Genomic DNA, 14,638 nt, shown 5'->3' on the forward strand with positions numbered 1-14,638 from the left:
TTGTCTCTGTCGCCACCTAGCTGGAAGGCCTTGGACAAGTTTACTTAACCTGAGCACCCAGCTCCTCCTCTGTAAAATGGAAACAATTCTGCGTACCTTTCAGGGTGGTTTTGAGGTTTACAGACAAGTGACTGGCACACAATAGGTCATCGTGAGTGCTGTTAAGTGATCCAGCCCCTCACTAAAGGACGGAACGGCTAACGGATAGGTCAGAATCCGCGACCTCAGGATCTTAAAGGGTAGGGAGGGCTCCCAGCGGCCTCCTCCCTCCAGGAGGTGGAGACAAGGTGGAGGAAGGGCTGCTGGAGGAGGAGCTGGCGCGTTGTGACCCGCCTCGTCCCGTCCAGTCCAGCCTAGGCTCCGAGGGAACCGCTGTCCTAGCCGCCGCCACCCGAATAGCCTGTCCCGGTGTCCCGTGTCCCGCCCCGCGTCCAGTCATGACCCTGCGCCCCTCGTTACTCCCGCTCCATCTGCTGCTGCTGCTGCTCAGTGGGGCGGTGTGCTGGGCTGAGGCTGGGTTCGAAACCGAAAGTCCTGTCCGGACCCTCCAAGTGGAGACCCTGGTGAGGATAGAGGCTGCGGGAACTGGGCCTGGGGAGGGACTGAAGGGGTCTAAGCGAACCTAGGAGCGGGGAGGAAAGTGCGGGAACTGAGTTAGGGGAGTGCCGGGTGGGTCTGGGGGCAGGAACGGACCTCTGGAGGAGCCTGCGTGACTCCCGTAGTCCGATCATAGGTGGAGCCCCCTGAACCTTGTGCGGAGGCCGCTGCCTTTGGAGACACGCTGCACATACACTACACGGTGAGGGATCTGGGGGGCCGGGGCGGGGCCTGGGCGGGGGCGGCGCCCAGCTGGAACACGTCAGCGTTGGCTGGGACACGTGGCAAGAGGTTCAGGAGTAAGTTGGGGCTCTGGGGTCTTCGAGCACGTGGCGGGGGGAGGGGCGCTCTTCTTGCCTGCCCATTTCCCCTCCTGGCTTTTCCGCCAGTTCCGCCCCAGTGTGGAGAAGAGAAGGGTGGGGAGATCTCCGAGAAGTACCAGCCCTTTGGGGCTTCCTGTTGCTTTCTGCCCTGAGGGGAATTGCTGGGCTGCTGCCGCCTGGGGGTTGCCGCCTTGCCGCTGCTGCTGCCCAGGGGTGCAAGTGTGTGTGGTGTGTGCCTGCTGAGAGGGAGGTACTAGGTGTGCGCTCTTGCTGCTCTCTCCCCCCAGGGCAGCTTGGTAGATGGACGCATTATTGACACTTCCCTAACCAGAGACCCTCTGGTTATAGAACTTGGCCAAAAGCAGGTGATCCCAGGTATGTGACCCATGCCTCCCATTCTGCATCTTCCTAACCTAAGCCCTTCTTAGCCTCTTGAATCTCTAAGTTACCTTGGAAATGCCCCCTCAACTCTACGAGTCATGTCTTCAGGTTCAAACCCCACTTCTAACACTGCTTTTGCATACCACTGGCAACCAGGCATTTGAGAAATGGGGAGCTGAGTTGAGGGTCAAAAGGAGCCTTTGATCCTCCTCTCCTGGGATTTGGGGAATGTAGGTAGCTTCCTGTTCAGTTGTGTCTTCTTCTTCAAGGTCTGGAGCAGAGCCTTCTAGACATGTGTGTGGGGTGAGTATCTGGGCAGGGGTGGGCTTGGGTACCCCCTTAGCATGGTTGGAGGCTTACTTTGCTCTCCTTGCTCCTAGAGGGGGCAGAAGAATGTGGATAAGGGCTTTGCACTGGGCAGGTCCAGGTCATTGGACCTGAGCATCCAAAAGCCACCTTGCCTATCTGGCTGTGGGTTTTGTTGGAGGAGTTGAGGCATGTGGGGAGACAGACACCTTTCATGTTTTGGGGTGAATATCCAGAGTTTTGCTGGTGGGGCTTCAGATGGATTGAGGCCACTGGCCCACCTGGTCCCACGTCTAGCTGTGATTCACATTCCTTCCATCAGAGAGAAGCGAAGGGCAATCATTCCTTCTCACTTGGCCTATGGAAAAAGGGGATTTCCACCATCTATCCCAGGTAATCTGACTAGGCCTCTCTCTCAGGCAATCTAAATACCCAGGCCCTAAGAGCTACAAGGAGCTATACACTTTGTCTGGAGCTGAGAATGTCTAAACCCAGTTTGCTGAAAAGGACAGGGGTGGCTGGGGCCTCCTTCTGCAGGGCCACGGTTTTCTTCTTCAGGTCACCAACAGGGACTAGAGACATAAAACCTGTTAGGGCTACCTGGCTTGCCCTCTGGCAGACCGCAACTCTTTAGGGAGGAGACACCTGCTTGAACCACTTGGGTCTGTTGCCTGTGCTACCCCTCTCAGAACTCTAGACCTTTTTCCTGCCGCTTCTCCACAACTCCAACCTGTGTCATTTGTGCAGCTGGCCTGGCCTGTCATCACACCTCCACCCCTCTTTTCAGCCTCCATCAGGGAAAAGACAGTAAAAATAATCACAGTCAAGTAGTTAAAGACAAAGCAAAACAAAAAACAACTTTTAAAAGCCAAGCCTACCCTATAACTTCAAAAGCCATCATAGGTCACTGCTGATATCTATACTTGAAGATCTGATATTGGACAGATTTCCTAAGATGCAGATCTCTTGCTTTGGGTTATAACAAACATTCTGTTAACTAAAATGTTTTGTCCTTCAGAGTATTAGGATAAAAGTTCTTATCCTAGTTCCAACTGAGGGAGAGATTCGGAAAGAGGGTCATGGGACTAAAGAGAAACTCTTTTATCCAGAGTTCCATTATCTCCCTATTCCCAGTGTTTGCACGTCTCTCCTGACTCACCCCTGTTCATTCCCTGGCTCTTCACGTCTTAAGCCACCTCCTTCTTCCTTTCCAGCTCTTACGTTGAAATATCTATGTTTTCTTAGTTCTAACAGTCACATTGAGTGTGTTCATTGGTTGGCGGAATTTTAAAACATCTAGGTTAAATTCAATTAACTTCAGGCCTGCAAAGATTCTATCGATGCGGCTATTTGGAAATGGAGTCGTCAGTGTAGAGGTTCTCTCACTCATAAATGGCGAACACGCTGTGGGTCTCAGATCCACAGAAAGTTTCCCTGTGCTGTCAAAAATCTGTCCCTGAACACAAGCCACACTTGTAGATTTGGGGTAAACATAACTGCTAATAGACTCTGCATAACCCTTCTCTACTTTTATCTAAAGGAACTCAACACATTTAAATCTTGCCAGCTTCATAGTTGTTGCTCTGCTGTGGCCTGCCCTTCCCCTGCTTTCATTTAGATTCTGAGACCCGGATATAATGCAGAGATTCTAATCCTCACCTCTTCTCTGCCTCCAGCGGATGCAGTGCTGCAGTTTGATGTGGAGCTGATTGCACTGATCCGAGCCAACTACTGGCAAAAGCTGTTGAAGGGCATTTTGCCTCTGGTAGGCATGGCCATGGTGCCAGCCCTCCTGGGCCTCATTGGGTATCACCTATACAAAAAGGCCAGCAGACCTAAAGTCTCCAAAAAGAAGCTCAAGGAAGAGAAACGAAACAAGAGCAAAAAGAAATAATAAATAATTTTTAAAATTTCTTTGCATTCTTCACCTGATACTTTCTGGGGCTACTTCTGTAAGTGGGAATGAGGAAAAGGGCTGGGGAAAAAGGCACTCAGAGTTGGATCTTCCCTGATGTGGTGTTTGGAGGCTTTGGATCGCCTCTGCCTCTGCCTCTTCCTCCTGTCCTAACTGATTACCAAGGAGCTGCTCTTGAATCTTCCCATAGGATCTCTACCTCCTGAAGGTATGGATTTTGGCCCCAATAGTGCCAGATTCCCAAGAGACAATGCTTCCTGGAGCAGTGAGCCTCGGATATTTGCCTAAGCTATTATCTCCTCTCTCTAGGGCCACTGTATTCCTAGTATCTTCCAGGTAGCCTGTTCTGTTCAATATGGGAAAAATACAAAGAGCTCACAAACTCCATGGAAAATTTTAATAGCAAAGCCCTTCGGTCTCTCAAAAAATCATTTGGGATTTGAAGAGATTTATTCCTTGTATCACAGGATATGGGAGATCACGTGGGCTGCCTCAGTGATGCTGTAAGTGGTGGGAGGTTGCTTGTCACCTGGCTGGGTGGTAGGTGTGGACGCAGGCCGGGGTAAGTTGCTGCGATGGTTGACGATAAAGAGTGGGTTGCGCTGGCTCAGCACTTCATCACTCACCGAGATGCCATCCAAGTACTGCTTCAGCGTCTCTCGCAACTTCCTGTTGATGTCTAACAACTGGGCCTGTCTATGCTGGAGGCTCAGTTGTTCCAGTTTTACCTTGTTGTACCTTTTCCAGAAATTGTCCATCCCTGTGTAGTTCATGATCACCTGGGGGTTGAGTTAAGGGGAGAAGGTCTGTGGTGGGACCCATTAGCAAATGTAGCCCAGTGCCCCATGTCCAACCTTGGGTAATAGCCTCTGGGCCCAGGAACTTTACCTTTGAGAGCTCCTCAGTAAGCTCCTCTGGGTAAATTTTTTCTATCTCCTCCTGTTCCTTGGGAGTCAATACTGATGAATAGAAAGGCAGCACTTTCTCTTTCTCCGTTTCAAATTTCCTACATATTTCAGCAAGTTTCAGGATCTTTTCACCCTATCGGAAGCAAGAAGAGACTTTTTATTAGGAAAGGGGGTGGGAGGGGAGATAGTGGAGTTGGTTCTCCTGCTTGAACCCAGGGAAGTATTCATCCAGATGTGACATGAGAGTAATAAATACATCTAACAGGCTGTTCACTAGGTGCCAACCACTATTCCACTATTTATATATGTGTGTGTGTGTATATATGTGCGTGTATGTATGTGTATATATATATTTATTTATTTATTTATTTATTTTTAATTTATTCTTTTTGAGAGAGAGCAAGCAGGGGAGGGCCAGACGGAGAGGGAAAGAATCTTACTCGGGCTCCATGCCCAGCGTGAGCCCAATGTGAGGCTCAACCTCCTGACTGTGAGATCGTGACCTGAACTGAAATTGAGTCAGATGCTTATCTAACTGAGCCACCCATGCACCCCTTAATTCATTTAATTTTAAATGTGGGGGGAGGGGCACCTGGGTGGCTCAGTTGGTTAAGTTTCCAACTTTGGGTCAGGTCATGACCTCATGGTTCATGGGTTTGAGCCCCACATTGGGCTCTCTGCTGTCAGCACAGAACCTGCTTTGGATCCTCTGCCCCCTCCCCCCCACCTCTCCCCTGCTTGTGTTGTCTCTCTGTCTCTGTCAAAATAAATAAATAAACTTTAAAAGTAAAATAAGGTAAAATAAAATGTGAGAGGGGACGAAACCTGGAATAAAAAAGGCACTCAGGCAGGAAGCAGGAAAAAGCCCTCTACCTCTCTCAAACCCCTTGCACTTGCAGGAGCCAAGTGCCTTGGTTTTGTTTTGACAGCCCTCTCCCCTTCGTTACCTTATCAACGATCTTCCTCAGGGCCTTGAGGGTGGCATTACTTTCCAAAGTAAGTTTGACTAAATTTTCCTCTGATATTTTCCGGCCGTGAGTCCTTTGGGCCTTAAGTTTTCGCAGTTGTGCAAGAACCAACTCCTTGTCCTTACGAATGTACTGGTTCTGGTCTTCACTCTCACGGCTGTGCACCGTGATCTTGCCTTTTAAAATAATTATGGAGTCCTGGAGGAACAGAATAGATTAGAGGAAACGCTTGCCTAGCTGAAGGTCTTCAATGAGACAGGTTAAAGGACCATCTGGGGACTGAAATCCAAGGAAACCATCTTTCCCCATCCAGGGGTCCAGTAGAAATTGGGAGAAGATGAATAGGGGATATTGGAGCAGTGAAAGCAGTGAGTATTTCCAGCTGGCTGCACTAACCTGTAGTCTCTGTATTTTTTTCATCTGTTCTTCAATCTCTTTGGAGCTCCTTTCATCTTTCACCTTCAGAGTCTCAAAGGCAATCTTTTGATCGTCTGTGGCATCAGTATAATTCTTGAGTGCATCCTGGAACCTTCTCCACAGATCTTCTACTGAATTCTCCAGTTGCAGTCTTAGAAAATGCTTCTCTTCTAAATTCTAGAAGGTAGTGCCAAAATAGCCAGTGCTTGGAATTACCCTATTAGTGCCCTTTTACTGCCTCCAGCAACCTCATCCTCTTGAACTGTTTGTAACATAGTACAGTGCAGAGGTCGCCAACGAAAATGCCTACAAAGACCAGGCAGATGTTATAAGTAAGTGCTGTATGCTAGATGAGGCCTGTGGTGAACCAGAGAGGAAATGTTCCATGGAGGTTGAGAGTAGGGTAGCATATCTGCTCAGCTTCACATGAATGTCCCCATTTGGGAACGTAGCCCAATGTTACCAGACCTTTTTTCTAGGAAAGCTAAAATTTTTGATTTTTATATGAAACCTTTCAATTTTTAAGTGTAGGAAGCTTATTTAACAATTTACAAGGGGCACTTGGGTGGCTCAGTCTGAGTGTCCTACTTCTGCTCAGGTCATGATCTCATGGTTCATGGGTTCGAGCCCCATGTCAGGCTCTATGCTGACAGCTCAAAGCCTGGAGCCTGCTTCAGATTCTGTCTCCATCCCTCGCTGCCCCTCCTCCTCTCTCTCTCTTTCCCAAATATAAATAAACAATAAAAAAAAAAACTTTTGTTTTTTAATTCACTAAACACTGGGGCAACATAAAAACAAAGAACCCCATGCCCAAACCCAGGTCTGCAGGATAGCTAAGTTTGCCGCCTCCAGGGTGGTGGAAAGCACTTTGGGCCAAGGGCAGAACTGGATTCTCCTCCTGGCTCTAACACAGGGCAGCAGCATAACTTTGGCAGGTTATTTTACTTCTTTGGCCCTCAGTTTCTTCATTTACAAATCACGGGGAAAGCCAAATGATCTCCTTGGTGCCTTTTAGCTCTAACCTGCATTTCCTTGACATTTCAGAATGATTCTTCCCAACCAGTTTCTACAAAATTACAAAATGCAGCAGGGGTACAGGCATTCTCTTGACTGTGTTGATTAGGGGTCTCTACGAGCTCCAGCGGCCTTGAGCATTTCTCTTTCCCTTATCTCCCAGCTCTTGCCCAGCTCCTCTCCCTCCATACCTTGTTTTTGAGATCATCCCACATGCTCTGGAACTCCAGCTTGCTTTCATACTCAGAATCTATATAGTTCTGCTCCATGGCCATGAAGACATCTTGTAGGTAGCGAATCTCTTTTTCATGCTGGTCAATAATTGTCTTCCTGTGGGAGATAAGACAGTGTGCCCGCACTGAGGAATAAAGCATATGGACCAATAATGACAACTCAAAGCAGTATGTAATAAAACTGTATGAACAGTATAAATTCCTAGTTAAACAGAGAGAGGGTGGGCTCTATTATTTTTAGGGTCAGAAAGAATGAATAAGATCGTTTTGAGTTTTGAACAGGCAGTGCATTCATATGATACAACAAGCAAAAAAGTACAAAAGGTTTCAGTGAGAAGCCTCCCTCCCATCCCTGATCCCTACCAGATGGGTTAGATTTTGATAGCGGAAAGTAGGTGGTGAGGGTGTTACAGATAGGGACCTGGCATGGGGGTAGGGAAGCTAAATCCACAAGTTTAGACATGTGTTAGTTTAGAAGGAACTCAGGAGAGGGGTGCCTGGGTGGCTCAGTCGGCTAAGTGTCTGACTCTTGATTTCAGCTCAGGTCTTGATCTCAGAGTTGTGAGTTCAACCCCTGTGTTGGGCTCTGCTGGGGGTGAAGCCTACCTTAAAAAAAAAAAAAAGAAGAAGAAGAAACTGAGGATCTTCTCTGTTAGGGTCAAATCATAAACAAGGTGGGAAGCTCCATGGTGCTGGCTTAGAGATAGCTCCTCGACACAGGCTCGGCATGCTTTCCTGGCCTCAATCCCTGAGTCCTCTTAGGCCCTCATACCTTTCTGTCTCAAACTCTTTGGTTAGGGCCTCCAGCTCCATGTTGTAACTCTCCTCTAGGAGGTTGAGCCGGCTTCTCTGCAGGGCTAAGAGCTGATCGATGTTGTGCAGGTGGCTGCGCAGGGCATGGGCGTACTGCTCCTCAGCTTCTGACAGGTCCCTGGCTAAAGACTGGGTAGCAAACAGAGAGATACCATGTTGACTGAATGGCGTCAGTGTGAGAAAATAAAAATGTATTCAGCTGGTCAGCTAGATGGCATGAATGGCATTTTCCCCTAGTTCCTGATGTTCTAAGAGTGCTGGTTCTCCCACTCATGAGTGGAAAGTAAGAGTGACAGCCAGGAACCAGCCAGTGTCCGAGGGACAACAGACATTTACAGTGATGAGGCTACCACTAAAGGGAATCAAGGATTCTTAGAGAAATGCCTGCTCTAAGATGTGAGGCAGAAAATAAACAAGTAGAACCATGGGTGTCTTGTCATACAACATAGCAAAGCAGCTATGGAAGACCAATAGGGTCACGTCAAAAGGACTCAGGAGCCCAACAAAAGTGGCTCACTGTGGCAGATTATATCTTCTAAAGTTGGGCACAACAGTATCCTATCCTACAATCTTCTGCAGTGTGACCTTGCCACTCCTCCATCAGGAGGTATCTCTCGTCCATCTCCTTGAATTTGGGCAGACACTACGACTACTTGGACCATTAGAACATGGTGGAAATGACACTGTGCCAGTTCCAGGCATAGCCCTTACATGGCCTGGCAGCTTCTGCTTCCTGCCCCTTGGAATGCTTGCTCTTGGGACACTCCTTCCAGGAACCCAGCCATCACATTATGAGAAGGGCAGTGCACGGGAAGGGGTCATGTTAAGGCATTCTGGTCAGCTCGCTGCTGAGCTCCCAGCTGACGCTCAGAATCAACCGCCAGCCACCTCAGACATCCAGCCCGGTCAAGCCTTCAGAAGTCTGTAACCCCAACTGACGTCTGACTGAAAACTGTAGGGGAGATACCAGGCAAGAACTCCCTGGGTGAACTAAGTTAATGGATCGTGAGAAATAATAAAACAAATTGTTCTAAGTCACTGATCTAGGAGTGGTTTGTTACGTAGCAATAGATAGCTGGAACACTTCCGCTGGCAAGAAAGGGGACAGTGTGGGCATCGATAAGGATAAAAACTACAATGAACTGAAAAATATCAAGTATCTTTGATTATGAATTCATAAGTATACTTTGAAAACTTGGTTACCTTAAGAGGATACCAGACAATAATTCTTTTTTTTTTTTAATGGTGTATAAAAGGCAGAGATAGAAGCAATTATGCTGCCTTTATTACATAAACTATACCTCTTGGTAACTGAATGGTAAATGGCAGGTATCTCTTTATAGAAGTATTCAAGCTAATAAATGAAAAGGAATCACATTATTAGAAAACCAGCATTTGGTAACCCCCAGTGAATTAAGAGATAAACAACAACTGCTAGCATCACAAAAAGAGGAATGCGTGGGTGGCTCAGTCGGTTGAACACCCAACTCTTGATTTTGGCTCAGGTCATGGTTCGAGAGATTGAGCCCTGTTGGGCTCTGTGCAAATAGTGCGGAGTCTGGGATTCTCCCTCTCTGCCCCTCCCCCTCACATGCGCACACTCTCTCACTCTCAAAATAAATGACCATTTTTTAAAAATCACAACAAGAGATTACCAGATGCATGTGCTTCCTGATGGAAGAATACAACACTTCTAAGCTTCTAGATCTAATGACAAGATATTGGAAATACAGAAAACAAAGTAACATGTTAAACTACAATACAGAATACTATGCAGTTATTTTAAGAAAACAGAGAGAGAAGCTCTTTATGGACTAATGTGGAATAGTCCATAGGCTATATTGCTCAGTGAAAAAGACAGGGGGCAGAACAGGATGTAGAACTATCGTTTGATGAAAAAAGGCTTACTCGTGTGCCCGGGTGGCTCAGTCAGTGAAGCGTCTGACTTAAGCTCAGGTCATGATCTCATGGCTTGTGAGTTCGAGCCCCAAGTTGGGCTCTATGCTGACAGCTCAGCCTGGAGCCTGCTTCAGATTCTGTGTCTCCCTTGCTCTCTGCTTCTCTTTCTCTCAAAAATAAATAAACCATAAAAAAAAAAGGTTTACTCATGAAATTAAAGTGATTGAGCGAGATACTGGGTGGCTGGAAGTCAATGGTGGGAGTGAACTATTCTCTATTTCACTTTTATCTTTTGAATTTTGAATAATGAGCGTATTACCCATTCAAAAATGTAAAACAAATTACAATTAAAGTGAATGAAACACAAAAAGGATTTGGTTAAGTGCCAGGCACCTTGAGCCAGGCACTGTAAGCTGCCACAGCCTCTGCAGAGCTGGCTCTTACCTTGTATGCTTGGGATGAGAAAGGATCTTATGAAATAGGTGCTGATAATGGAAGCCTCCTCACTCACTCAACAGATGATTACTGAACCTGTCACGTACCAGCACCGTGCTGGAGGCCAAGGATCCAGGGATGAAAAGACCTGCTCGCTGCCCTCAAGGAGCTTGCAGTCTTGTAGTAGGAAAGGTGTTATATAAACAGAAAATTACAGTGTAACATGGAAATTGCTATGAGGTTGATGATGTACCAGTGACAATGGGATAAAAAGGGCTGAGGGCCTATGTCTAAGAGCACAGGGGCAGGCTTCACAGGACAGAAGTCATTTGTATCCCTCCTGAAGGAGGAGTGATAGTTTTCCAGGAAGACTGAAGAGATGCGGAAAAGAGAATTCCAAATAGAGGGAACAGCATGTGCAAAAACACAGGGTAAGAAACAAGGAAAGGTGCAGGCAGAGTGAAGTGTTTTGATGTTTTTTTGGAGTTTGGTTTTTTTTTTCTTTTGGTAGAAGAAAGGAACCATTAAAATTTAAGCAGTGGAGTAACAGGATCGAATTTTTGTTTCAAAAAGATAATTCTGGGGCACCTGGGTGGCTCAGTTGGTTGAGCGTTGGACTTTCGCTCAGGTTATGATCTCACAATTTGTGAGTTTGAGCCCCATATCAGGCTCACTGCTGTCGGTGCAGGCCTGCTTCAGATCTTCTGTCCCCCTCTCTCTGCTCCTCCTTCACTTATGCTCTCGCTCTAAAAAATAAATGAACATTAAAAAACAAATAAATAAAAAGATAATCCTGATAGTTGTGTAGACAGTCATCTAGAGGTGGCCAGGCATGAAAGGCTGGAAGACAGAGCCCTGCTGCAACAGTCCATATGAGAGAAAATGCCAAGGTCTCAGCTGCAGCAGGACGGGGGGGATGAAAAGCAGGGTATGGCTTTGAAAAGTACTTCAGCAAAAGATGTAGATAAAACCTAGTAACAAGTCCTCTGTGCTGACAGTGAGGAGCCTAGGATGATTTCCGGATTTCTGTGTTAAGTGGTTAAGTGGATGGCACAGGCCACCTGAATAGAGAGTAAGGAAGACCAGATTGGGGAAAAATTGCTTTGGGCCTGGCCAGGGAAGGGGGAGCTCTTTAGTTCAGTTGTGAGGACAGTGCAACAGCCGGGAACAGATACCTAGGAATCTTGAATAGAGGGATGTGGAATTCATGAAAAAATGCAGTCTGGTGTTACAGACCTGGAAGTCATTGACATAAAAGTGGTATTTAAAATCAGGGTATTGTGTTCGACTGTCTAGGCCCTAGATACCCGATTATAGGGTGAGATGCCCAGACTCAGAAACCTGGGAGATGCTAAACTTCATGGGATGGAGAGAGGAAGATAAACTCACAAAGGGGACTGGATGTATATATCCCAGAAGCAGGAGAAAAACCATGAGAGAATGGTGTCATGGAAACAGTTTGCACCCTGCACTGGGCTCTCTGCTGTCGGCACAGAACCTGCTTCAGATCTTCTGACCCCTCTTTCTGCCTCTCCTCCTTCTGTCCCTCCCCCACTCACTCAAGTGCACATGTTGTCTTTCTCTCTCTCAAAAATAAAGAAATAAACTTTAAAAAACAAAAAAGATGATATGGACTCAAGAATCTTCCAAGAGCAAAAGGATGGCTGATTGAGTTGCTTAGAGATCCAGAACTACTCTTACCCACGGAGATCTCAATCTCATCCAAGGCCATTAAACTTGATTCAAAGAGGCCCAACAGAATTTGGCTAAATAAAGCACTGGAGTGGGAATCAAGAAACTCATGCTCTGGTTCCAGCTCTGTCACTGACTAGCTTCTGTGACCTTGGGCAAGTCAGTTCCTTTCTCTATAAATAGCCAGCTTCATCACAGCCTGCATCTTGTAAGGGCTTTAAGACTGGTAAATAAATGGGGTGCCTGGGAGCCTCAGTTGGTTAAGCAACTGACTCTTGATTTAAGCTCAGATCATGATCTTACAATGATCATGGTTGGTGAGATGGGGTTCTGGATGGGGCTCTATGATGACAGTGAGGAGCCTACTCAGGATTCTCTCTCTCCCTCTCTCTCTCTGACCCTCCCCCTCTTCTCCCTCAAAATGAATAAAATTAAAAAAAAATTTTTTTTATGTTTTATTTATTTTTGAGACAGAGACAGAGCATGAGCGGGCAGGGGCAGAGAGAGAGGGAGACACAGAATCGGAAGCAGGCTCCAGGCTCTGAGCTAGCTGTCAGCACAGAGCCCGATGCGGGGCTTGAACCCACGAACGTGAGATCTGACCTGAGCCGAAGTCGGACCCTCAACCGACTGAGCCACCCAGGCGCCCCAATAAATAAAAATTTTAAAGACTGTTAAAGAAAAAAAGGTGGACAAATAAGTTAGTAGGCCCATTCTATTAAGAGGTCAAGGCAGCCAGGTTCAAGTCTCTCCTTGATGTTTCAAGTGCCTACCTTGATGACACTGTCCTTGCAGTCCACCACCCGTTCAAATGTTTGGCTGAGGATCTCAATGTCCTTATGCAGCTCTCTGGTCTTTACCTCCCTAAGGACGGTTCTCCACTGTGTGTTAATCTTGTTAAGGTTCAGAACACTGTTTTGCTCCTCCTTGGCCAGCTTGTCCTGTGTGAAGGAATAAATACACTCACTGGAGGTCAGGCCCTAAAGCCCTGTTACAGCAAAATAAACAAGATCATTTTTAAAAATTAATTAATTAAAAAGGGGCCCGTGGGTGGCTCAGTGGGTTAAGCATCTGCCTCTCGATTTCGGCTCAGGTCATGATCTCATGGTTCATGGGTTTGATCCCCGAATTAGGCTCATTGCAGAGCTCAGAGCCTGCTTGGGATTCTCTCCCTCCCTCCCACCCTCTGCCCCTCCCACTTGTTCTTTCTCCCCCTCTCTCAAAATAAAAACGCTTTGAAAAATAAACAAAATCAGTTTGTCAACTGACACTGTGCCCTTTGTCTTTTCTGAGGGACCAGATTTCTGATGACTAACACTCAGGGAATTCTCGTTCTTGTTTTGGGGATAGTCTGAAATACAACAGGAACAGCCTGGTGGCACTTTAGGGAGGGCAAGGGTGAATTCCTTTCAGGTGAAGACATCAAAGCAGTATGTTGTTTGTAATGACCTATTTCCAGGGAGTATATCAGAATTTCAGACAAGCTCAGACAGCTGATAACACCTATCATCCTAGTCTGGGGCTCAGTTGTGACTGTAAACCTCCTTACCACTTGATCCCCTCCATACTTCACAAAGAACTGCTTCCTCCCCAAACAATGTTGCCAGAAATCTAAGAATATTTGGGTCTCGAGATTTCCAGGAGGTTTCCGGAGGGGAGGAGGCCAGCATGAAAATGAGGCTGCCATAATAAGAGGATCCAGGGCCAGGGTAGGCAGTGGGAGGGGTTGGACAGAGTAATGCATTAAGCCATCACCTTCAAGAACTGGCTCAGGAGCCTCTCTTTCTTCTTGGCCATCTCCTCCTCTGCCAGCAACTTCTGCTGAAACAGAAGCAGCTGCTCCTCATCGGACAGCGGCATCTTGGCCTTTTTCCCTTTCTTAGACATAGCTAGGCGGGGGGCTGTGTCTAGGCAGGGATCCTTGGTCTGCTTTGGCGAGCTGTAGAGGAGGTAGGAGGAAAGTGCCCCAGAAGAGGGCCTTCTAGAACTGCCCCTGAGTGGTAGCGGGGACCTTAGATCTCAGACTTCCTGCAAGAGAGAGCGAGTCTGGGATAGCGGTGAGGCTGGGATCTGAAGCCAAAAGACGCGTATCCGTCTCCTAGCAACGGGGCTCCCACTAAAATGGCGCTGTGAAAAGTTAGCAGTAGGAACCTGGCTGGAGCGCCGTCTGCTGGGTGGAGGACCACAGTCAGTTTTTGAGAGATGTTTTACTTCTCAAAAGCCATAGCCTCCTCACTGAACCTTTTAAAACCTTTTAAGACCTTTGTGCGGGAGGTTGTTTTTCATAGAATGGCCACATTTCAGCATATAGATAATAAAAAATTTTGAAGAGAATGTGGAGAAACATTGCTTGTGGGGATGTAAAACAGTGTAGCCATGTTGGAAAACAGTTTCGCAGTTTCTTAAAATGTTAAACATAAATTTACTATGTGATCCAGTAATTTCACTCCTACATTATCAGTCTAAGAGAAATGGGAATGTATCCACACAAAGACTTTCACAGAAATGTTCTTAGCAGCAATACTCATAATAGTCCAATTGGAAACAACCCAAATGTCCACTGGAATGTGGAGGGGTAGACAAAATATGCTCTTTTCATACAAGGGAATACTATTCAACAATAAAAAAGGAACAACTTATGGATATATACTCCCACATGGATGAACTTCAAAAAAATGCTCAGTGAAAGGGGCCATACACAAGAAACTCATATTGTAAGTTTCCATTTATATGAAAT

General features: G+C 46.7%; 2 protein-coding genes across 2 annotated transcripts; one reads left to right on the plus strand and one right to left on the minus strand.

Moving 5' to 3' along the window:
• Positions 1-295: 295 nt before the first annotated feature.
• On the plus strand, positions 296-3,521 carry FKBP11 (FKBP prolyl isomerase 11). Its single transcript, XM_029955642.1, has 6 exons — positions 296-563; positions 734-799; positions 1,208-1,295; positions 1,571-1,604; positions 1,930-2,000; positions 3,284-3,521. The coding sequence occupies exons 1-6, from the start codon at positions 438-440 to the stop codon at positions 3,499-3,501; spliced, it is 603 nt and encodes a 200-aa protein (XP_029811502.1). The 5' UTR covers positions 296-437; the 3' UTR covers positions 3,502-3,521.
• A 376-nt stretch (positions 3,522-3,897) lies between these two features.
• On the minus strand, positions 3,898-13,972 carry CCDC65 (coiled-coil domain containing 65). Its single transcript, XM_029955639.1, has 8 exons — positions 13,657-13,972; positions 12,675-12,842; positions 7,835-8,004; positions 7,021-7,159; positions 5,795-5,992; positions 5,378-5,596; positions 4,411-4,563; positions 3,898-4,301 (listed from the first exon to the last, which is right to left on the minus strand). The coding sequence occupies exons 1-8, from the start codon at positions 13,786-13,788 to the stop codon at positions 3,984-3,986; spliced, it is 1,497 nt and encodes a 498-aa protein (XP_029811499.1). The 5' UTR covers positions 13,789-13,972; the 3' UTR covers positions 3,898-3,983.
• Positions 13,973-14,638: the final 666 nt, after the last annotated feature.

The sequence above is a fragment of the Suricata suricatta genome, chromosome 10 (assembly GCF_006229205.1).
Source record: "Suricata suricatta isolate VVHF042 chromosome 10, meerkat_22Aug2017_6uvM2_HiC, whole genome shotgun sequence".
NCBI lineage: Eukaryota > Metazoa > Chordata > Mammalia > Carnivora > Herpestidae > Suricata > Suricata suricatta.